Raw genomic sequence first — 24772 nt, 5'->3', positions numbered from 1 at the left:
GGATTGAAAATTCTCTTGACAAAAAACAAATGTAAATACAGTGCATTTGGAAAGTATTCAGACCCCTTGACTTTTTACACGTTTTGATTAAATGTCATATTTTTTTTCCCTCATCAATCTACACATAATACCCCATAATGACAAACCAAAAACAGGTTTTTAGAATGTTTTTCAAATGTAAAAAAAAATATCACATTTACAGTATTCAGACCCTTTACTCAGTACTTAGTTGAAGCACTTCTGGCAACAATTACAGCCTCGAGTCTTCTTGGGTATGAAGCTACAAGCCTGGCACACCTGTATCTGGGGAGTTTCTCACATTCTTTGCAGATCCTCTCAAGCTCTGTCAAGTTGGATGAGGAGCATCGCTGCACAGCTATTTTCAGGTCTCTCCAGAGATGTTCGATCGGGTTCAAGTCCGGGCTCTGGCTAGATAATAACTCTCTGTTATTATCTATGCATAGTCACTTTAATAACTCTACCTGCATGTACATATTACCTCAATTACCTCGACTAACCGGCGCCCCCGCACATTGACTTTGTACCGGTAGCCCCTGTATATAGTCTCACCTTTGTTATTTTACTGCTGCTGAATAAGGCTGTATCGTGTGGAAAAAGTAAAGGGGTTTGAATACTTTCCTAATGCACTTTAAATTGGGACTTGTGCTACTAATGCACATGTCGGCACAAACACGTATCGTAAAAGTAATGATGTTTTTGTTTGGTTATTATGGACAAGAGAATATTTTTATTTGTCAAACGGCAGTCAAGCATCGATCACCACGTCACCAGAATAAGGCCCTCGATATTTATTGGAAAGGAGAATCAAGATAACCTTGCACTTTCACCAAGCTGTGAAGTTAATCATGTCATTTAATCTGTAATAAACTGCATGGTTTCCCGGGAGGACCAAACACCGTATCATCGCGTGACTCCAAATTTACTTCCATGTGATGGTTATTATGTCAATATTTGTACATAAAGCCGTTTCCATCGCCATTTCTCGCATGATACATTTTATCGCATACCTAACTATACTCTAGAAAATATAGTACAGATCGAATTAGAATCATTATCTGGTCATAATCTATGAATCATTATGTCTAACAAAGGTTGTAATATACTTCCTCAGTGATTTGACCTACGCACCGCTACTGCTACTCATGTGAAGCTGAGATACGTAAGATACGCAGTGAGACCTTAGTGAATACGCCGTTACCGTGACAACATTGAGAAAAGCATGGTCATGAATGGCCAAGTGTGTGTAATTGAAGAATCTGATGATGTACGGTGTAGCAATTGAGGTAGAATGCACGTTGACGAATTCCCAGAGTGCCCTGCTAAGGTGAAGGAGTTTGAAGTAACAAGAATGTGGGCTGTACAGCAGGTCTCCTACAGGGCGGGAAGTAGTTGAAGGAGCAAGGATCTGTGCTGTACAGCTGGTCTCCTACAGGGCGGGAAGTAGTTGAAGGAGCAAGGATCTGTGCTGTACAGCTGGTCTCCTACAGGGCGGGAAGTAGTTGAAGGAGCAAGGATCTGTGCTGTACAGCTGGTCTCCTACAGGGCGGGAAGTAGTTGAAGGAGCAAGGATCTGTGCTGTACAGCTGGTCTCCTACAGGGCGGGAAGTAGTTGAAGGAGCAAGGATCTGTGCTGTACAGCTGGTCTCCTACAGGGCGGGAAGTAGTTGAAGGAGCAAGGATCTGTGCTGTACAGCTGGTCTCCTACAGGGCGGGAAGTAGTTGAAGGAGCAAGGGGAGTTGTGGAAGCTATGGCAGTGGATGCCCCGCAGCCTGTAGAGATTCGCAATGTCGTTCACCAGTTGAGGGATACACAGATTGTAACGAAGTTGGATTTTGTGGCATTTATTACGCAGATGATTAACAGTACTGCCCAAAAGAACAATACATTTAAGAAACTGGATGTAATTGTATGTGAGGCTGAAAGGTTTTTGTAATTAACAGCCGAAACATTGCAGGGCTGGCTCACAGTCGGCGTTCCAATTCATCCCAATTGTGTTTGATGGAGTTGAGGACAGGGCTCTGTGCAGGCCTGTCAAGTTCTTCCACAAACCAGGAATTTACAGCTGAAGCATTGCAGGGAATACTGACTGAAGACTTTCCCCACTCCCAGGCCCCTGAGCCTGTGTAGGGATGTGATTTAGATTGGACTGTGACAGAAGGAGTGGGATAGTTTTTTGATTGATCTATTTTCGTATTTTGTCTGATGTCGTTTTCCCCGCTTTTCTGGAATGGGCATTACTTTATTTCCCCCCAGTTCACTAACTGTACAGTAGGTGGCAACATACACATTCAATTTGTGTGAACGAAACAGGAACTTCCGGGCAGGCGCACGCCATTCTTCAGATTAAAGAAAGCGCCAGGACTCTGATGTTAATATGATAACTTTTGTCTCCGTATTAAATGTATGGCTGCAGGTATGTAATAGCCTGTTCAAACTTTAAAAAGAACATGTCATAACATGCTAGGTAATTAATCGGTATCATCACGTTTGGTCAAGGTTTTATTTGTGTGTTGTTTTTCTGTCAAACTGAGTGAGTGAAGAACGTGATTAAAAACTATTTTACACGTCACATAAGTTAGCTAGATACTTTTGGTTTGTCTGAGAGAATGTACGATATCTTGTCAAGATAACTAAATAAACAACATTTATTTGAGATTTCTGAGTTCGTTTGACGTGTTATTGGTTTTGTGATGTGTATACACGTCATTGGTGTCAACGGACTTCAGTGCAAGTAGTGCGGGTGCATGAGAGAGGGAGACAATTTCACTGTTGCACTACTGTGTGTGTGTGTGTGTGTGTGTGTGTGTGTGTGTGTGTGTGTGTGTGTGTGTGTCAGTGTAGAATATGTGAGTGTCCATATAGCCAGTGCAAACAGATAAGTAATAAACAGGGTCAATGCAAGTAGTCTGGGTAGCCATTTGATTAACTGTTCAGCAGTGTTATGTCTTGGGGGTTGAAGCTGTTCAGGAGCCTTTTGGTCCCAGACTTTACTTGGTGCTGAATGTATCAGTTGTCTACATGTGTACTAATATTCAGACACATTCAGATGTATCTATCTATAAATGTTCTATGGTGTGAATGGGAAATACAATTGGTTTTTGATTGAAATAATACATTGAAGACAAGGTTATTCAGGAAAATAGTACATAGTGCTGCCTACGACATACTGCAACCTGGTACTAAATGTTTTTTGAGACATTTATTTTAATTCAGGAAATCTATAGGTTACGTGTAATTTCAAGTGTGCACTTTGTCTAATGGGAAATTATTTAATGTTTTGTCAATGCTTAGCTACCTGATCTATTGAAATTAGATCATTAATAATATATATTTTTAGAGAATAAAGAAATCGCCAGAACTGTCAAGACAATAACTTTTGTGTCCGTTTGTCTTTATTACTACAGGACGACTCAGATTAATTCTGAGACCGGTAACATCAACAGTGAGGACAAACCCAGCCTGCCACTCTCCTTCCACACTGAGTCCAAACCTATAGTCACTGGGTCCTGATTGTGACAGTGGAGCCCAGTTTGCACTGCAGGATCCAGAGATGGCATCAGTGAAGCTGGAAGACTGCAGTCAAACACTGGAGCTGAATGTCAACATTAAAGATGAAGAAGAGGAGGAGAAGATTAGGACAACTGTTAATCATGGTAAACAGCTGGTTCTATCTATAAGTTATCTTCATAAGTTAGACCTCCATAAGTTATGACCCAGTCTACTGCTAGGTTGAATTCTGTAATTCTGACATCACACATCCCTGAACAACTCAAGACTTCACAGCTCGGCAACATTTTTTAAAACTTGTAACGCCTGCCTATGCCCACACATTGTCTCAAGAACGTTGGAAATGTTTCATACCCTCAATCAGTTAGTTAGGCATACCTCATTTCAAAATAGGCCATGACATCATCACTGTCAATATTGAATTATAATTCTTCACGTTTTACCAGTGAAATGACCAAGCTGCGTCTGCATGCCAATCGTTTGATCTCAATCAATTTCATGGGAATATGCATTTAAATCTTCTTAAATTACTGTTTGGTTAGCAAATTAGAGAAGATGGTATTAAATTATATAGACTTCCTGTATTTTGTTTTAATCAAAGCACATTCTGCCTAATGGCGCGCGCTGTTGAGTTTGGGACGATTCAGCAAACCATCCTAAAATCTCGTAAGAAATTAGGTGTTGTTTTTGTTGTAACAGTAATGTTATGCTATAATATTTGGTTATGTGGACTACTAATTAATCATTAGGTGATCGTCCAAGACATTGATCTAACTTTACTAAACAAACACCATTGTGGCGGCGCATCGCTCCTGCAGCACTACACCCCTGCAGTCTGCTGCACCGAACTAGCGATTGATGCTCACCTGGCCTACTCTTTTGCCTTGCGCAACATTTGGTGACGCAGAAACGAGAGAACGTGTTTGGCTGATTTTATGAAAATCTGGGAATATTTGTCCAAGGAAACATTTCTGGTTGGTCTCAAGGAATGTCACACAGGAAGACTTTTTAAAACAGGATTGAATGAAGTAGCAGCTAATGCTCATGGAGAGCCTAACAATTATTATTATTATTAACCTTTATATAATACGGACATCAGTCAATTGAAATGAATTAGGCCCTAACCTGTAGATTTCACATGACTGGGCAGGGATGCAGCAATGGTGGGACTTGGAAGGCATAGGCCCACCCACTTGGCAGCCAGACCCACCTCAGGTCCTGGGCTGAAGTTGTTACACGTAGTCTACGATTGTGAGGCCGGTTGGACGTACAGCCAAATACTCTAATACGACGTTGGAGGCAGTTTATGGTAGAGGAATTAACATTAAATTCTCTGGCAACAGCTCTGGTTGACATTCCTGTAGTCAGCATGCCAATTGCACGCTCCATCAACTTGAGACATCTGTGGTGTTGTGTGACAAAACTATACATTTTAAAGTGTCCTTTTATTGCCCCCCCAGCACAAGGTGCAATTGTGTAATGATTATGCCGTTTAATCAGCTTCTTGGTACTTGATACACCTGTCAGGTGGATGGATTATCTTGGCAAAGGAGAAATGCTCACTAACAGGGATTGTAGACATATTTTTTCACACAATTTGAGAGAAATAAGCTTTTTGTGTGTGAATTGTTTTTTTTTCAGCTCATGAAACATGGGACCAACACTTTACATGTTGCATTTATATATTTTTCAGTGTAGTTAGGCATTACTGTCCTCTCCATGTTCGGCTGGAATTTAGCCTGAAAAGGATTTGAGAAATGTGATATAGGCCTACGTCTCGTTTTGCGCTGCATAGAATATCAGATCTCAACAACGATTGGAGAAGTGTTGAACATAACCAGTAGACTACCACATCCTGATGATTTATATCTGATACATAGATATTTTATATATCAAGTTGTAGAAACATCTCAAGGATGATCAATGGAAACAGGATGCACCTGAGCTCAATTCAAAAGTTTGGGGTCACTTAACACCAGTCTCAACGTCAACAGTGAAGAGGCGACTCCGGGATGCTGGCCTTCTAGGCAGAGTTGCAAAGGCCAGTTTTATTGCTTCTTTAGTGAGCACCACAGTTTTCAGCTGTGCTAACATAATTGCAAAAGGGTTTTCTAATGATAAACTTGGATTAGCTAACACAACATGCCATTGGATCACAGGAGTGATGGTTGCTGATAATGGGCCTCTGTACACCTATGTAGATATTCCATAAAAAAATCTGCCGTTTCCAGCTACAATAGTCATTTACAACAATAACAATGTCTACACTGTATTTCTGATCAATTTGATGTTATTTTAATGGACAAAAAATGTGCTTTACTTTCAAAACAAGGACATTTCTAAGTGACCCCAAACTTTTGAACAGTAGTGTATATTTAATATTTTTTATATATCAAGTTGTAGAAACATCTCAAGGATGGTCAATGGAAACAGGATGCATCTGAACTCAATTTTGAGTCTCAATTTTGAGACTCAAAAAAATGTTCAAGTTTTTTTTTATTTTTATAAATTTGCAAACATTTCTAAACCTGTTTTAGATTTGTCATTATGGGGTATTGTGTGTAGATTGCTGAGGATATTTTTTTATTTAATTTTAGAATAAGGCTAACAAAATAATAACAAAATGTGAAAAAAATCAAGGGGTCTGAATACTTTCCGAGGGAACTGTCAGACCCCTTCCCATTTTTCCCATTTTGGTACGTTACAGCCTTATTCTAAAATTGATTACATGTTTTTCCTCGTCAATCTACACACACTACCCCATAATGACAAAGCGAAAACAGGTTTTTAGACATTCTTGCAAATGTAAAAAAATATATAATAATTGCTTATTTACGTTTTTTTTAAGTTTTCAGACCCTTTGCTATGAGATGGTCCTTGAGATGTTTCTACAACTTGATTGGAGTCCACCTGTGGTAAATTCAATTGATTGGACATGATTTGGACAGGCCTGTTTATATAAGGTCCCACAGATGACAGTGCATGTCAGAGCAAAAACCAAGCCATGAGGTCGAAGGATTTGTTCGTAGAGCTCCGAGACAGGATTGTGTCGGCCATTGATCTGGGGACCGGTACCAAAACATTTCTGCAGCATTAAAGGTCCCCAAGAACACAGAGGCCTCCATCAGTCTTCAATGGAAGAAGTTTGGAACCACCAAGACTCATACTAGAGCTGGCCACCCGGCCAAACTGAGCAATCGGGGGAGAAGGGCCTTGTTTGGGGAGGTGGCCAAGAACCCGATGGTCACTCTGACAGAGCTCCAGAGTTCCTCTATGGAGATGAGAGAATCTTCCATCTCTGCAGCACTCCACTAATCAGGCCTTTATGGTGGAGTTCCTAGACGGAAGCCACCCCTCAGTAAAAGGCACATGACAGTCCGCTTGGAGTTTGCCAAAAGGCACCTAAAGGACTCTGACCATGAGAAACAAGATTCTCTGGTCTGATGAAACCAAGATTGAACTCTTTGGCCTGAATGCCAAGCGTCATGTCTGGAGCAAACCTGGCACCATCCCTACGGTGAAGCATGGTGGTGGCAGCAGCATGCTGTGGGGATGTTTTTCAGCGGCAGGGACTGGGTGACTAGATAGGATCAAGGGAAAGATGAACGTAGCAAAGTATGAGAGATCCTTGATGAACAACTGGGCAAGAGGACAAGTACATTAGAGTGTCTAGTTTGAGAAACAGACATCTCACAAGTCCTCAACTGGCAGCTTCATTACCCTCTCTGGGGTATGTGGGACGCTAACGTCTCACTCGACAACAGCCAGTGAAATTGCAGGATGCCAAATTCAAAACAACAGAAATCTCATTATTAAAATGTCTCAAACATACAAGTATTATGCACGATTTTAAAGATAAACATCTTGTTAATCCAACCACAGTCTCCGATTTCAAAAAGGCTTTACGGCGAAAGCACACCATGCGATTATGTTAGGACAGCACCTAGTCACCAAAAACATACAGCCATTTTCCAGCCAAAGAGAGGAGTCACAAAAAGCAGAAATAGAGATAAAATGAATCACTAACCTTTGATGATCTTCATCAGATGGCACTCATAGGACTTCATGTTACACAATACATGTATGTTTTGTTCGATAAAGTTCATATTTATATCCAAAAATCTCAGTTTACATTGGCGCTTTATGTTCAGTAATGTTTTGCCTCTAAAAAACATCCGGTGATTTTGCAGAGAGCCACATCAATTTACAGAAATACACATCATAAACATTGATAAAAGATACAAGTGTTATGCATAGGATTATAGATACACTTCTCCTTAATGCAACCGCTGTGTCAGATTTCAAAAAAGATTTACGGTGAAAGCACACCATGCGATAATCTGAGTACAGCGCTCAGCCACCAAAACAAGCCATACAGATACCCGCCATGTTGTGGAGTCAACAAAAGTCAGAAATAGTGTTATAAATATTCACTTACCTTTGATGATCTTCATCGGAATGCACTCCCAGGAATCCCAGTTCCACAATAAATGTTTGTTTTGTTCGATAAAGTTAATCTTTATGTCCAAATACCTCCATTTTGTTCGCGTGTTAGGTTCACTATTCCAAATGCAAAAGGCGTGCGCACTAAGTCCAGATGAAAAGTCAAAAAAGTTTTATTATAGTTTGTAGAAACATGTCAAACGATGTATAGAATCAATCTTTAGGATGTTTTTATAATAAATCTTCAATAATATTCCAACCGGACAACTCCTTTGTCTTCAGAAAGGAAAGGGAACGTGGCTTGCGCTCACGGCTGCGCGCGAGACTGAGCTCATGGCATTTTCCCAGACACCTGGTTGAAACAGCTCTCATTCTCTCCCCTTTCACAGTAGAAGCCTGGAACAATGTTCTAAAGACTGTTGACATCTTAGGAAGTGCAATATGACCCCACAGGCACTGTATATTGGATAGGCAATCACTTGAAAAACTACAAACCTCAGATTTCCCACTTCCTGGTTGGATTTTTCTCAGGTTTTCGCCTGCCATATGTGTTCTGTTATACTCACAGACATCATTCAAACAGTTTTAGAAACTTCAGAGTGATTTCTATCCAAATCTACTAATAATATGTATATCCTAGCTTCTGGGTCTGAGTAGCAGGCAGTTTACTCTGGGCACGCTTTTCACTATTTACCCCAAAGAAGTTAAATAGTACACGCAAAACAACAGTCTCGACGTCAACTATGAAGAGGTGACTCCGGGATGCTGGCCTTCTAGACACTATTCTGGTTAGAGCCAGTTTGCGCTGTTCTGTGCTTTTCTTTCAAGAACAAGGACATTTGTAAGTGACACCAAACTTGAGAATTGATTCATTTATTTCACCACTAATGGTAGTGTATTTATTTATTTATTTATTTCACCACTAATGGTAGTGTATTTAGTTATTTATTTCACCACTAATGGTAGTGTATTTATTTATTTCACCACTAATGGTAGTGTATTTATTTATTTATTTCACCACTTATGGTAGTGTATTTATTTATTTATTTCACCACTAATGGTAGTGTATTTATTTATTAACTTCCTTAGCATACTGGTTATTGTCCGGAATTTCGGATGACTGACGTGCCCAAAGTAAACTGCCTGTAAACTGCCCACAAGCTAGGATATGCATATACTTGATAGCATTGGATAGAAAACATTCTGAAGTTTCTAACACTGTTAAAATAATGTCTGTGAGTGTAACAGAACTGATATGGCAGGCGAAAACCTGAGGAAAATCTTTCCGCAATTTTTATTTTTTGAGGTCACAGGTTTTTTCAATGCTTGCCTATGGGATATACAAATAGATAGGACCCAGATTGCAGGTCCTATGGCTTCCACTAGATGTCAAGTCTTTAGAAAGGGTTTCAGGCTTGTTTTTTGTAGTTTGTAGTATTTGTAGTTTTTCCAAGGTGTCCCCCATTTAGAAAAATAGTCATGTTGCGCGCATCAACGAGAGTGCGCTCTTCGTTATTTATCTTCGCTATTGAACACACTATTCTCCGTCTTAAATATTATTGTTTATTTAGATTTTAGAATACCTGAGGGTTAATTAGAAACATCGTTTGACTTGTTTGGATGAACTTTACTGGTAACTTTTTGGATTCGTTTGTGTGCATGTTGAACGAGTGAATTACGGAATCAAGCATGCCAACTAAACTGACATTTTTGGGATATAATGAAGGACATTATCGAACAAAACAACTATTCATTGTGTAGCTGGGACCCTTGGGATTGCAATCAGAGGAAGATATTCAAAGGTAAGTGATTTATTTAATTGCTGTCTGTGATTTTGTGACGCCTGTGCTGGTTGAAAAAGTATATTGACGTGGGGCGCTGTCCTCAGATAATCGCATGGTATGCTTTCTCCGTAAAGCCTTTTTGAAATCTGACAACGCAGTTGGATTAACAAGGTTTTAAATGATGTAAGACAGTTGTATTTTCATGAATGTTTAATATTACGATTTTTGGATTTTGGATTTCGCGCTCTGTAATTTCACCGGATGTTGTCGTAGGTGTCCCGCTAGCGTTTGAACATGCGCTCAAACAGGTTAACAAGGCAAGTCAGTTAAGAACAAATTCTTATTTTCAATGACGGCCTAGGAGCAGTGGGTTAACTGCCTTATTCAGGAGAATAATGACAGATGTTTACCTTGTCAGCTCGGGGATTCGATCTTGCAACCTTTCGGTTGCTCTAACCACTAGGCTACCTGTCACCCGGTATGGCCAGAAGAGGACTGGTCACCGCTCTGAGCCTGGTTCCTCTAGGTTTCTTCCTAGGTTCCTTCTTTCTAGGGATTGTTTTTGTGTCCACTGTGCTTCTACATTTGCATTGCTTGCTCATTGGCGATTTTATGCAGGGTTTCTGTTAAGGACTTTGTGACAACTACTGATGTAAAAAGGGCTTCATAAAATACATTTCATTGACATATATATCACACCAACTGACTGGTTCTTCTGATGTTCACACAGGATACCATGTTGAGACATTCTCTACATCCAGAGAGCAACAGCAGGAAGATCACAGAGCTAAGAGGTCTCATCACTGCCCACATTGTGAAGAGATTTTCCCATTTCTGTCAAAGCTAAAAATACACCTAATAATACACACAGGAGAGAAGCCTTACTCCTGCTCTGATTGTGGAAAATGCTTCAAAACATCAACGGTGCTAAAAGTTCATCAGAAGACTCACACAGGAGAGAAGCCTTTCTTCTGCCCTGACTGTGGTACTAGTTTCTCTCAACTTTCCCGCTTAAAATCACATGAACGTATACATACAGGGGAGAAGCCATACTCCTGCTCTGACTGTGGAACTAGTTTCTCTCAACTTTCCAACTTAAAAAGACATGAACGTATACATACAGGGGAGAAGCTATGCTCCTGCTCTGACTGTGGAAAATGTTTTAAAACATCAACTGATCTAAAAGTTCATCAGAGAACACACACAGGAGAGAAGCCATACTCCTGCTCTGACTGTGGAAAATGTTTTAAAACATCAAATGAGCTAAAAGTTCATCAGAGAACACACACAGGAGAGAAGCCTTTCTTCTGCCCTGACTGTGGAACTAGTTTCTCTAAACTTGACCACTTAAAATCACATGAACGAATACATACAGGGGAGAAGCCATACCCCTGCTCTGACTGTGGAAAATGTTTTAAAACATCAAATGAGCTAAAAGTTCATCAGAGAACACACACAGGAGAGAAGCCTTACGTCTGCTCTGACTGTGGAACTAGTTTCTCTCAACTTTCCAACTTAAAATCACATGAACGTATACATACAGGGGAGAAGCCATACTCCTGCTCTGACTGTGGAAAATGTTTTAAAACATCAAATGAGCTAAAAGTTCATCAGAGAACACACACAGGAGAGAAGCCTTATTACTGCTCTGACTGTGGAAAATGTTTTAAAACATCAAATGAGCTAAAAGTTCATCAGAGAACACACACAGGAGAGAAGCCTTACGTCTGCTCTGACTGTGGAACTAGTTTCTCTCAACTTTCCAACTTAAAATCACATGAACGTATACATACAGGAGAGAAGCCTTACTCCTGCTCTGACTGTGGAAAATGTTTTAAAACATCAAATGAGCTAAAAGGTCATCAGAGAACACACACAGGAGAGAAGCCTTATTCCTGCTCTGACTGTGGAAGATGTTTTAAAGCATTAAATGAGCTAAAAGTCCATCAGAGAACACACACAGGAGAGAAGCCTTACATCTGCTCTGACTGTGTAAAATGCTTCAAAACATCATCTGAGCTAAAAGTTCATCAGAGAACACACACAGGAGAGAAGCCTTATTCCTGCTCTGACTGTGGAAGATGTTTAAAAACATCAAATGAGCTAAAAGTTCATCAGAGAACACACACAGGAGAGACACCTTACGTCTGCTCTGACTGTAGAAAATGTTTCACAACATCAACTCATCTAAAAGTTCATCAGAGAACACACACAGGAGAGAAGCCTTATTCCTGCTCTGACTGTGGAAAATGTTTTAAAACATCAAATGAGCTAAAAGTTCATCAGAGAACACACACAGGAGAGAAGCCTTTCTTCTGCCCTGACTGTGGAAAATGCTTTAAAACATCAACTCATCTAAAAGTTCATAAGAGAACACATACAGGAGAAAAGTCTTACTCCTGTTCTGACTGTGTGGTGAGTTTCTCCCGACTGGATACCTTAAAAACACATCAACGTATACATACAGGAGAGAAGCCTTATGTCTGCTCTGAATGTGGAAAATGTTTTAAAACTTCAAATGAGCTAAAAGTTCATCAGAGAACACACGCACGAGAGAAGCCTTACGTCTGCTCTCACTGTGGGGTGAGTTTCTCTCACCATAGCAACGTAACACACCAATGTATACACACGGGAGAAGCCTTACTCCTGCTCTGTGGAGGGGTGGGCGTGTAAGTCAAACGTCTAGCCAAAGACTGCGTGTTTGAATCTCATCAAGGTGGACTTTTGCATTTTAGCTAATTAGCAACTTTGCAACTACTTACTACTTTTTAGCTATTACTTAGCATGTTGGAATTCGTAACATATCATACATATTACAAGTTCGTAAGATAATGTATGAATAGCAATGCGTAAAATAACATACGAATTGTAATTCATTTAATACCATACGTCCTACAAGTCGTATTATACTGAACAACAATCTAAATTAAACAATTTCAAAGACTTACAGTTCGCATAAGGAAATCAGTCAATTGAAATAGGGGGGGCTCAGCCATGGGTGGGACTTGGGAGGGCATAGGCCCACTTGGGAGCCAGGCCCAGCCAATCAGCATGAGTTTTATTACAGACAGAAATACTACTCAGCCCCCCCCCCCCCCCCCCCCCCCCCAGACAATCCTGCAGGTGAAGAGGACCTGGGCTGCCGTGGTTACATGTGGTCTGCAGTTGTGAGGCCGGTTGGATGTAATGCCAAATTCTCTAAAAGGACGTTAGAGGTGCCTTATGGTAGAGATATAAATATTGAGTTCTCTGGCAACAGCTATGGTGGACATTCCTGCGGTCATCATGACAATTACACATTCCCTAAACTTGAGACATCTGTGACATTGTGTTGTGTGGCCTTTTATTGTCCCCCAGCACAAGGTGCACCTGTGTAATGATAATGCTGTTTTATCAGCATCTTGATATGCCACACCTGTCAGGTGGATGGATTATCTTGACAAAGGCTGAAATGCTCACTAACAGGGATATAAACAAATTTGTCCACAACATTTGAGAGAAATAAGCTTTTTGTGCATATGGAACATTGCTGCAATTTTTTATTTCAGCTCATGAAACCAACACTTTACATGTTTAGTTTATATTTTAGTTCAGTTTTTATTGGTAGGCCAATGTAATGTAACCTAACATACTAAATGGAGTGGCACGGATGTGTTTGTAATATATAATAAGTTTTGCTCTGAGACGAGGTTGTTCCTCTGCAGTATTCTGTGGGAATGAGCTAGTAGACACTTTTTTTATTGAACCTTTATTTAACTAGGAGATCACATGTAATAAGAACAAATTCTTATTTACAATGACGGCCTAGGAACAGTGGTATATCTGCCTTGGTCAGAGGCAGAAGGACAAATGTTTACCTTGTCAGCTCAGGGATTCAATCTAGCAACCTTTTGGTTACTGGTCCAACGCTCTAACCACTAGGCTACCTTCCATCCCTAACATGTATCAGATAGAGATGGTGTGATGATCACTTTTCACCACTAGTTTGGGGGGGATTATTTTACAACTTTATTTAATGATACACAGCTTATGAAATGAATACATGTGTTTATTAATTGTCTTTAAAAAACTAGATGAGTTATTTTAGTTACTGATCATGAATGTGTTTGGATAACTGCATTGAAGCAAACTTTATTGATCTGCCAATGAAAAATAAAGTTACATGAATATGTACTGGTCAACCTCTTCTTCTCTTTAGTATTCAGTTCTTCATATTAGATCTGACAGTATGAATGGTTCTTATGGTAGTATTCAGTTCTTCATATTAGATCTGACAGTATGAATGGTTCTTATGGTTGTATTCAGTTCTTCATATTAGATCTGACAGTATGAATGGTTCTTGTGGTTGTATTCAGTTCTTCATATTAGATCTGACAGTATGAATGGTTCTTATGGTTGTATTCAGTACTTCATATTAGATCTGACAGTATGAATGGTTCTTATGGTTGTATTCAGTTCTTCATATTAGATCTGACAGTATGAATGGTTCTTATGGTTGTATTCAGTTCTTCATATTAGATCTGACAGTATGAATGGTTCTTATGGTTGTATTCAGTTCTTCATATTAGATCTGATTGTATGAATGGTTCTTATGGGCTGAGTGCCTGTAGTGTTTTTGTATGACTACAGTCAGGAGTTCTCTCTGACCCTGTGATGTCACCAGCACATTAAGTACATTCATCTTAAGATAGCCAGGTGAGACAACCACATATCACAGTAAATACATTTCTCCTCAATTAGTCAGTGTTAGTACGACAAGTGTCACATTATTATTGTTATTATTATTTGTATTATTATTGTTTGTATTATTATTTGTATTATTATTGTTTGTATTATTAGTTGTATTATTTTTTGTATTATTATTATTATTATTAATTGTGTTTGTATTATTATTTGTATTATTATTATTATTATTGTTTGTATTATTTGTATTATTATTATTTGTATTATTATTTGTATTTTGTGGGGGATACACTTTAAAGACGTAGGGTTTCAGACCTTTTCGGGCAGATGGGCAGGGACTCTGCTGTCCTAGCATCAGAGGGAAGCTGGTGACACCATTGGGGTACCAGGACAGAGAAGTGCTTTGACTGGGCTGAGAGGGAGCTTGACCTCCTGTAGCAGTGGGACGGCCATGAGACCAGAGGTGGCAGAACTGAGTGCTCAGGTTGGGATATAAGGTTTGAGCATAGCCTGAATGTAGAGATGGGGCAGTTCCTCTTGCTGCACCGTAAGTGAACACCATTGTCTTGTAGTGGATTTGAGCTTCGACTGGAATCCAGTGGAATGTACGGAGGAGCAGGGTGACATGGGGGAACTTGGGAAGGTTAAACACCCAGACGGACTGCAGTGTTCAAGATAAGTTCAGTGGCGACCCATCATTCAGGGCAGGTGGGCCAGTGAGAAAAATAATTATCTGTTTGCAAACAATGTAAAAAAACATATACAATTGAGTTATTAATAAAGCTGCATACATACGTGGTCTCTTTTTTGGTTTTCTTGAGTAAGGCGGCTCCAAAATGCAGGTGTTTCAGCCTAGTTCAGTACTTTCTGTGGAGGTGGGGCAAGCCAGCAGAAAATACAGAGTGTTGCGCCGTGATTGGCTCAGTGTTCTGTCATTCATGGGGACAATACTTCACTTCCAAGTCTAAGGGTAGAACTTGAGAATTCAAGCCCCTTGGGTGCTGCCATAGAGTTACATTCGAAGTGCCCATCCAAGAAGGCTCAAGGTCATTGTCCACAGATAAAATAACTTCAAATCATGTTATATCTACAGTCGCTTTGATTGGACTGATCATGTCAACATCATACTTTCAAAATCTGAGCTAGCAGTCATCATTATGCTCAAGTTGAAAATCTACTGGCAAATCCTTTTTAATCTTTGTCATCTGAAGAGAAATTATAGATAAAAAGTATCGGTGCTCATCGGCCATTTGACATAAACATTACACAACAAGTTGTACATTGCAAATTCAACAATGTGTGGTTTGGAACGAATCAGTGGCTAACTGCAAGCATTGCAAAGCAATCATTAGCCTGCTATTTAGTGGAGTGGCTGTGTGGTCGCAAGTCTAAGATGAAGGGGCTCTTTTCCTAGTTTAAAATTGTAAACATTCAACATGGGCCATGCTGTCAATGGAGCTTGATTTGTGCCGCGCTCAAAACAACTTCACTCGGTACTGCAAAATCTGACTTGAGTAAGTTCAAGACAACTGGGAACTCGGGGGAAAAATAAGCAACGACTGGGAAAATACATTTTGAACTTTCATCCAACTCGGAATTGTAAATTGGGACCTCAGGCCTCTTTCTACAGCTACGACCTGAAGATCACTGACGTCATCATTTTTTTTCTTTGAGTTCCCAGTTGTCTTGAAAGCACCATAAATCCAGAGAATGCCAGACTTTGATGACAAAGTTTGATGACAAAATATGCCCACGAAGGACTGCCGTGCCACCTTCCTGTTCAAGTGAGCACAGCACAACAAGGTGAGTCCAAAAATGTCTTGTATGCTGCTGCATAAATTATGTAATATGCCAGGGAGATATGTATACTGTAGCTAAGAAAGTAATACTAAGTGTATGTTGTGTAGTAAGATGTTAGTAGCCATAATAATTTGGTCTATTTTCAACTCTTAATTTTGCCTACTGTTCTGACTTGGTGGTTCACATGTAGCCTATAACCTGTTTTTGAGAAATGTAATCATCGAATATTGTAAGAATTTTCTTTGTCTGCTTTTATGCCCCTTTATTTATCCTACGGTTCTGACTTGGCGTACAGGGAGAACATTGTAAGAACGGCCCATGTTCTGAATTCTGTCTCTGTACATTTCAAAAGTGCTGAACAAATAGTTATATTGACTACGTTCGTCCTAGCTCGCTCATTAATGTCTTATTCGAAATTACAGATTGCCTCTAATCCGCTTGTTGTCCCCTTATGCCATAGTTTGTACATCTCAATTGTCAGTAGAAACCACATTTGTTTAAGTAAGTCAGCCATGTTATTTTAAAAGACAGTAAATGAGATTGAATGAACTGTTTCGTTGCCAGACAAGGCTCCACTGATAGCCAGGTGTAGCAGTGGTAAATTGTTGGGACTATGCTGTTGGGTCAGCTTTATGTAACAGTTTGTGGGCACCGTTTCTCACCGTTATAGTGCAATTAATGTATTGTTTAATATTGTGTAGTGGCTTTGCTGGCATGCATCGCACTCTTTTTATTTTTTCATTTAATCACTAGTCAAGTCAGTTAAGAACCAATTATTATTTACAATGACGACCTACCCCGGCCAAACCTGGACAATGCTGGGCCAATTGTGCACTTCTCTATGGCACTCCCAATCATGGTCGGATGTGATTTAGCCTGGATTCGAACCAGGGACTGTAGTTATGCCTCTTGCACTGAGATGCAGTGCCTTAGACCGCTGTGCCACTCGGGAGCCCTTAAAAGGTTTGCGCCCAACGTGGGGCAGGAGTTTGACGGCACAAGCGGGGAGCTCAGCCAACACAGATTTGAGAAATGTTTTGGTACTCTTCCCCACATCTGTTCCTCTCCACAAACCTGTCTCGGAGCTCCACGGACAATTTCTTCGACCTCATTGCTTGGTTTTTGCACTGTCATGCACTGTCAACTGTGGGACCTTATACAGACAGGTGTGTTCCGTTTCCAATCATGTCCAATCATTTGAATTTACCACATGTGGACTCCAGTCAAGTTGTATAAACATCTCAAGGACGATCAATGGAAACAGGGTGCACTTGAGCTCACTTTCGAGTCTCAGAGCAAAGGGTCTGAATATTTATGCATATAAGGTATTCATTTTTATGAATTTGCAAAAATGTCTAAAAACCTGTTTTCGCTTCGTCGTTATGGGGTATTGTGTGTATATTGATGAGGGGTAAAAAATGCAATTAATCAATTTTTGTATAACGCTGTAACGTAACAAATGTGGAAAAAGTCAAGGGGTCTTGTATAATGCCCTGTATATGCTTTAAATTACACATTTAAGGAACTGAAGTGGTAAACACAATGGCATAATGGAAAATGCATGTCCAATGGTTATCTCTGTATTAGAATTATCCACATTAAAACACCTAGGTAGAGCAGTGGTTATCTCTATTAGTATTATCTCTGTATTACCCACATTAAAACACCTAGGTAGATCAGTGGTTATCTCTGTATTAGTATTATCTCTGTATTACCCACATTAAAACACCTAGGTAGAGTAGTGGTTATCTCTGTATTAGTATTATCCACATTAAAACAACTAGGTAGAGCAGTGGTTATCTCTGTATTAGTATTATCTCTGTATTACCCACATTAAAACACCTAGGTAGAGCAGTGGTTATCTCTGTATTAGTATTATCTCTGTATTAGTATTATCCACTTTAAAACACCTACGTTGAGTAGTGGTTATCTCTGTATTACCCACATTAAAACACCTACGTTGAGTAATGGTTATCACTGTATTAGTATTATCTCTGTTTTACCAACATTAAAACACCTAGGTAGATCAGTGGTTATCTCTGTATTAGTATTATCTCTGTATTACCAACATTAAAACACCTAGGTAGATCAGTGGTTATCTCTGTATTACCAACATTAAAACACCTAGGTAGATCAGTGGTTATCTCTGTATTAGTATTATCAACATTAAAACACCTAGGTAGATCAGTGGTTATCTCTGTATTAGTATTATCTCTGTATTACCAACATTAAAACACCTAGGTAGAGCAGTGGTTATCTCTGTATTAGTATTATCTCTGTATTACCCACATTAAAACACCTAGGTAGAACAGTGGTTATCTCTGTATTAGTATTATCTCTGTATTACCCACATTAAAACACCTAGGTAGAACAGTGGTTATCTCTGTATTAGTATTATCTCTGTATTACCAACATTAAGACACCTAGGTAGATCAGTGGTTATCTCTGTATTAGTATTATCTCTGTATTACCCACATTAAAACACCTAGGTAGAACAGAGGACAGAGCATGTGGCTTTGCAACACACAGATGTTTCATCTCCACACTGGGATGATTTTAACAGTGCAACGCCACACAGGCCTCATGCCTCTCAGGTAGGAGGGTACCAGAAATAAATGAATAAAAAACACTAAACTAATGAAGGAGCACACAGTCACCAACAATATATCCCTGGTGTCAATACTTTCAACTGGCTCAGCTCACTGTTACAGTACAGCACCATCCATTTCCATTTATTAAGTAACCATCTGTCTTATGTAACCATAAAAACGTAACATATCATACTATTTTGAGAGTCCCGGATTTATATTTACTATGTTACATCTTGTCTATGAGACGAGGCTGCTCCTTGACCTACATTATGCACATGCAGGTCAAGAGGTGTGTTTTCCCTTCAGCATCTGCATGTGGCATAAGCTCACCCACCTCACAGCATGAATCTAAAATGGTTAACTTTGGCTGTGAGTGATGGGAAAAAAATCAGACTCTAAGGCAATTACTTGAATAATTCAATAGATGTTTTGTTTACAAACTTGATGATAAAAAAATCATGTTTTTTTAAAGGTGACTTCGCTATGGGGCCGTCAATGGGAATTGGGACGTGCTTCAGCTGAACTTCCAATCCAAGATGGCGTAGCAGTCAGACCTCTTTGTCCTTCGTATTGTCGTGTCCCATGTATATATATTTTTTGATATTTTTCTTCGCATACCTTTTTTCATATTTTTCTAACCCGTTACTTCAAAATACTCTCCTGCAACCCGCCTCACCCAATGTGGTGTGGACCTGCTTTTTCTCTAAAGTATTTTTCTTTACCTCTATTACTGGAATCTCTCCAACATAAGCTAGCCAGCTAACTAGCCAGCTAACGGTCATCAGCTAACCTTTAGCTCAGAAAGCTCTCGCCAGTTTGTACAACGCGATTCAACCAGAGCATACCGGACCTATTTTTCTCTCCATACCCCCGGATTCCTACCGGAAGCTCTGAACCTTCTCACCTTCCGACCTTCACAGCTAACGTCCCCTGAATGCTAGCTGTCTAGAGCACAACGGACTGTTACCTTACGAGGCCCATCGAATACATTCCGAAGCTACTAGCTAACAGTCAGCTATCCTTTGCTAGCGGTCATCAGCTACCTTTATCCCGGATAACTCTCACCAGTCTGTACAGCGCAACTCAAACCAGAGCTAGTCGGACTTATTCTTCTCCATATCTCCGGATTCCTACCTCAAGCTCTGAACCTATTTTTTAAATTATTTTTTATATATATATATATATATATATATATATATATATATATATATAATTGTATTTATTTATTTATTTTTCATCCTACAATCTAAGCTTGATGCCCTCAATCTCACAAAACCTATCAATGAACCTACCAGATATAACCCCAAATCCGTAAACACGGGCACTCTCATAGATATCATCCTAACTAACTCGCCCTCCAAATACACCACTGCTGTTTTCAACCAAGATCTCAGCGATCACTGCCTCATTGCCTGCATCCGTAATGGGTCTGAGGTCAAACGACCGCCCCTAATCACTGTCAAACGCTCCCTAAAACACTTCTGCCAGCAGGCCTTTCTAATCGACCTGGCCGGGGTATCCTGGAATGACATTGACCTCATCCCGACAGTAGAGGATGCCTGGTTATTCTTTAAAAGTGGCACGCCCTGGCCATAGAGAGGGTTTTATTCTCTATTTTGCTTAGGCCAGGGTGTGACTAGGGTGGGCATTCTATGTCCTTTTTTCTATGTTTTGTATTTCTTTGTTTTGGCCTGGTATGGCTCTCAATCAGGGACAGCTGTACATCGTTGTCGATGATTGGGAGCCATACTTAGGTAGCCTGTTTGCCTTTGGGTTTTGTGGGTGGTTAATTTCTGTTTTGTATTGCTTACCTGACAGAACTGTTTGGCTGTCGGTTTCTGTGTTCTCGGTAAAATAAATTAATGATGAGCACTAACCACTCTGCGCCTTGGTCTACTCCCTTCAACAGCCGTTACAAAAAGTGCCTTCCTCACCATCTTAAATAAGCATGCCCCATTCAAAAAATGTAGAACCAGGAATAGATATAGCCCTTGGTTCACTCCAGACCTGTCTGCCCTTGACCACCACAAAAACATCCTGTGGCGTTCTGCATTAGCATCGAATAGCCCCCGTGATATGCAACTTTTCAGGGAAGTTAGGAACCAATATACACAGGCAGTTAGGAAAGCTAAGGCTAGCTTTTTTAACAGAAATTTGCATCCTGCAGTACAAACTCAAAAAAGTTCTGGGACACTGTAAAGTCCATGGAGAATAAGAGCACCTCCTCCCAGCTACCCACTGCTCTGAGGCTAGGAAACACTGTTACAACCGATAAATCCACTATAATTGAGAATTTCAATAAGCATTTCTCTACGGCTGGCCATGCTTTCCACCTGGCTACCCCTAACCCGGTCAACTGCCGGCACCCTCCACAGCAACCCGCCCAAGCCCCCACCATTTCTCCTTCACCCATATCCAGATAGCTGATGTTCTGAAAGAGCTTCAAAATCTGGACCCCTACAAATCAGCCGGGCTAGACAATCTGGACCCTCTCTTTTTAAAATTATCTGCCGAAATTGTTGCAACCTCTATTACTAGCCTGTTCAACCTCTCTTTCGTATCATCTGACATTCCCAAAGATTGGAAAGCTGCCACGGTCATCCCCCTCTTCAAAGGGGGAGACACTCTAGACCCAAACTGCTACAGACCTATATCTATCCTACCCTGCATCTCTAAGATCTTTGAAAGCCAAGTTAACAAACAGATTACCGACCATTTTGAATCACACCGTACCTTCTCCGCTATGCAATCTGGTTTCAGAGCCGGTCATGGGTGCACCTCAGCCACGCTCAAGGTCCTTAACGATATCATAACCGCCATCGATAAGAGACATTACTGTGCAGCTGTATTCATCGACCTGGCCAAGGCTTTCGACTCTGTCAATCACCACATTCTTATTGGCAGACTCAACAGCCTTGGTTTCTCAAATGATTGCCTCGCCTGGATCACCAACTACTTCTCTGATAGAGTTCAGTGTGTCAAATCGGAGGGCCTGTTGTCCGGACCTCTGGCAGTCTCTATGGGGGTGCCACAGGGTTCAATTCTCGGGCGACTCTCTTCTCTGTATTCATCAATGATGTCGCTCTTGCTGCTGGTGATTCTCTGATCCACCTCTACGCAGACGACACCATTCTGTATACTTCTGGCCCTTCTTTGGACACTGTGTTAACTAACCTCCATACGAGCTTCATTGCCATACAACTCTCCTTCCATGGCCTCCAACTGCTCTTAAACGCAAATAAAACTAAATGCATGCTATTCAACCGATCATTGCCTGCACCTGCTCGCCCATCCAGCATCACTACTCTGGACAGCTCTGACAAATACCTACAGTGGGGGAAAAAAGTATTTGATCCCCTGCTGATTTTGTATGTTTGCCCACTTACAAAGAAATAATCAGTCTATAATTTTAATGGTAGGTTTATTTGAACAGTGAGAGACAGAATAACAACAACAAAAATCCAGAAAAACACATGTCAAAAATGTTATAAAATGATTTGCATTTTAATGAGGGAAATAAGTATTTGACCCCTCTGCAAAACATGACTTAGTACTTGGTGGAAAAACCCTTGTTGGCAATCACAGAGGTCAGACGTTTCTTGTAGTTGGCCACCAGGTTTGCACACATCTAAGGAGGGATTTTGTCCCACTCCTCTTTGCAGATCTTCTCCAAGTCATTAAGGTTTCGAGGCTGACGTTTGGCAACTCGAACCTTCAGCTCTCTCCACAGATTTTCTAAGGGATTAAGGTCTGGAGACTGGCTAGGCCACTCCAGGACCTTAATGTGCTTCTTCTTGAGCCACTCCTTTGTTGCCTTGGCTGTGTATTTTGGGTCATTGTCATGCTGGAATACCCATCCATGACCCATTTTCAATGCCCTGGCTGAGGGAAGGAGGTTCTCACCCAAGATTTGACGGCACATGGCCCCGTCCATTGTCCCTTTGATGTGGTGAAGTTGTCCTGTACCCTTAGCAGAAAAACACCCCCAAAGCATAATGTTTCCACCTCCATGTTTGACGGTGGAGATGGTGTTCTTGGGGTCATAGGCAGCATTCCTCCTCCTCCAAACACGGCGAGTTGAGTTGATGCCAAAGAGCTCCATTTTGGTCTCATCTGACCACAACACTTTCACCAGTTGTCCTCTGAGTCATTCAGATGTTCATTGGCAAACTTCAGACGGGAATGTATATGTATTCTTGAGCAGGGGGACCTTGCGGGCGCTGCAGGATTTCAGTCCTTCACGGCGTAGTGTGTTACCAATTGTTTTCTTGGTGACTATGGTCCGAACTGCCTTGAGATCATTGACAAGATCCTCCCGTATAGTTCTGGACTGATTCCTCACCGTTCTCATGATCATTGCAACTCCATGAGGTGAGATCTTACATGGAGCCCAGGCCGAGGGATATTGACAGTTCTTTTGTGTTTCTTCCATTTGCGAATAATCGCACCAAATGTTTTCTCCTTCTCACCAAGCTGCTTGGCGATGGTCTTGTAGCCCATTCCAGCCTTGTGTAGGTGTACAATCTTGTCCCTGACATCCTTGGAGAGCTCTTTGGTCTTGGCCATGGTGGAGAGTTTGGAATCTGATTGATTGATTGCTTCTGTGGACAGGTGTCTTTTTTACAGGTAACAAGCTGCGGTTTGGAGCACCCTTTAAGAGTGTGCTCCTAATCTCAGCTCGTTACCTGTATAAAAGACACCTGGGAGCCAGAAATCTTTCTGATTGAGAGGGTGTCAAATACTTATATCCCTCATTAAAATGCAAATCAATTTATAACATTTTTGACATGCATTTTTCTTGATATTTTTGTTGTTATTCTGTCTCTCACTGTTCAAGTAAACATACCATTAAAATTATAGACGGATCCTTTCTGTGTCAGTGGGCAAAAGTACAAAATCAGCAGGGGATCAAATACTTTTTTCCCCCACTGTAGGTGTCCGGCTAGACTGTAAACTCTCCTTCCAGATTCACATTAAGCATCGCCAATCCAAAATTAAATCTAGAATCGGCTTCCTATTTCGCAACAAAGCATCCTTCACTCATGCTGCCAAACATACCCTCGTAAAACTGACCATCCTACCGATCCTCGACTTCGGCGATGTCATCTATAAAATAGCCTCCAACACTCTACTCAACAAACTGGATGCAGTCTATCACAGTGCCATCCGTTTTGTCACCAAAGCCCCATATACTACTCACCACTGCGACCTATACGCTCCCGTTGGCTGGCCCTCACTTCATACTCGTCGCCAAACACACTGGCTCCAGGTCATCTACAAGTCTCTGCTAGGTAAAGCCCCGCCTTATCTCAGCTCACTGGTCACCATAGCACCACCCACTCGTAGCACGCGCTTCAGCAGGTAAATCTCACTGGTCACCCCCAAAGCCATTTGCTTCTTTGGTCGCCTTTCCTTCCAGTTCTCTGCTGCCACTGACTGGAACGAACTGCAAAAATCACTGAAGCTGGAGATTCCAATCTCCCTCACTAGCTTTAAGCACCAGCTCAGCAGCTCACAGATCACTGCACCTGTTCATAGCCCATCTGTATACAGCCCATCTACCTACCTCATCCCCATACTGTATTTATTTAGTTATTTATTTTGCTCCTTTTGCACCCCAGTATCTCTACTTGCACATCCATCTTTTGCACATCTACCATTCCAGTGTTTAATTGCCATATTGTAATTACTTCGCCACTATGGCCTATTTATTGCCTTAATTCCCTTATTTTACCTCATTTGCACTCACTGTATATAGTCTTTTTGTTTTCTTTTTTCTACTGTATTACTGACTGTATGTTTTGTTCATTCCATGTGTAACTCTGTGTTGTATGTGTCGAACTGCTATGCTTTATCTTGGCCAGGTCGCAGTTGCAAATGAGAACTTGTTCTCAACTTGCCTACCTGGTTAAATAAAGGTGAAATTATTTTATTTTTTTTAA

At 40.7% G+C, this 24772-nt stretch overlaps 1 protein-coding gene across 1 annotated transcript; it reads left to right on the top strand.

Moving 5' to 3' along the window:
• Positions 1 to 2265: 2265 nt before the first annotated feature.
• On the top strand, positions 2266 to 13929 carry LOC123728044 (uncharacterized). The gene is made up of 3 exons (XM_045698523.2): positions 2266 to 2435; positions 3427 to 3675; positions 10487 to 13929. The coding sequence occupies exons 2-3, from the start codon at positions 3573 to 3575 to the stop codon at positions 12427 to 12429; spliced, it is 2046 nt and encodes a 681-aa protein (XP_045554479.1). The 5' UTR covers positions 2266 to 2435; positions 3427 to 3572; the 3' UTR covers positions 12430 to 13929.
• The last annotated feature ends 10843 nt before the right edge of the window (positions 13930 to 24772 follow it).

This window comes from Salmo salar, chromosome 17 (genome assembly GCF_965601325.2).
Source record: "Salmo salar chromosome 17, fSalSal1, whole genome shotgun sequence".
Taxonomy (NCBI): Eukaryota; Metazoa; Chordata; class Actinopteri; order Salmoniformes; family Salmonidae; genus Salmo; species Salmo salar.
This window is presented reverse-complemented; position numbering and strand designations above follow the sequence as displayed.

Excerpts from the sequence above, each read along its gene's own strand:
- LOC123728044 (XM_045698523.2), top strand. The coding sequence starts at position 3,573 with ATGGCATCAGTGAAGCTGGAAGACTGCAGTCAAACACTGGAGCTGAAT. Across the intron at positions 3,676-10,486 it reads TAGGACAACTGTTAATCATG|GATACCATGTTGAGACATTC; the intron begins GTAAACAGCTGG and ends ATGTTCACACAG.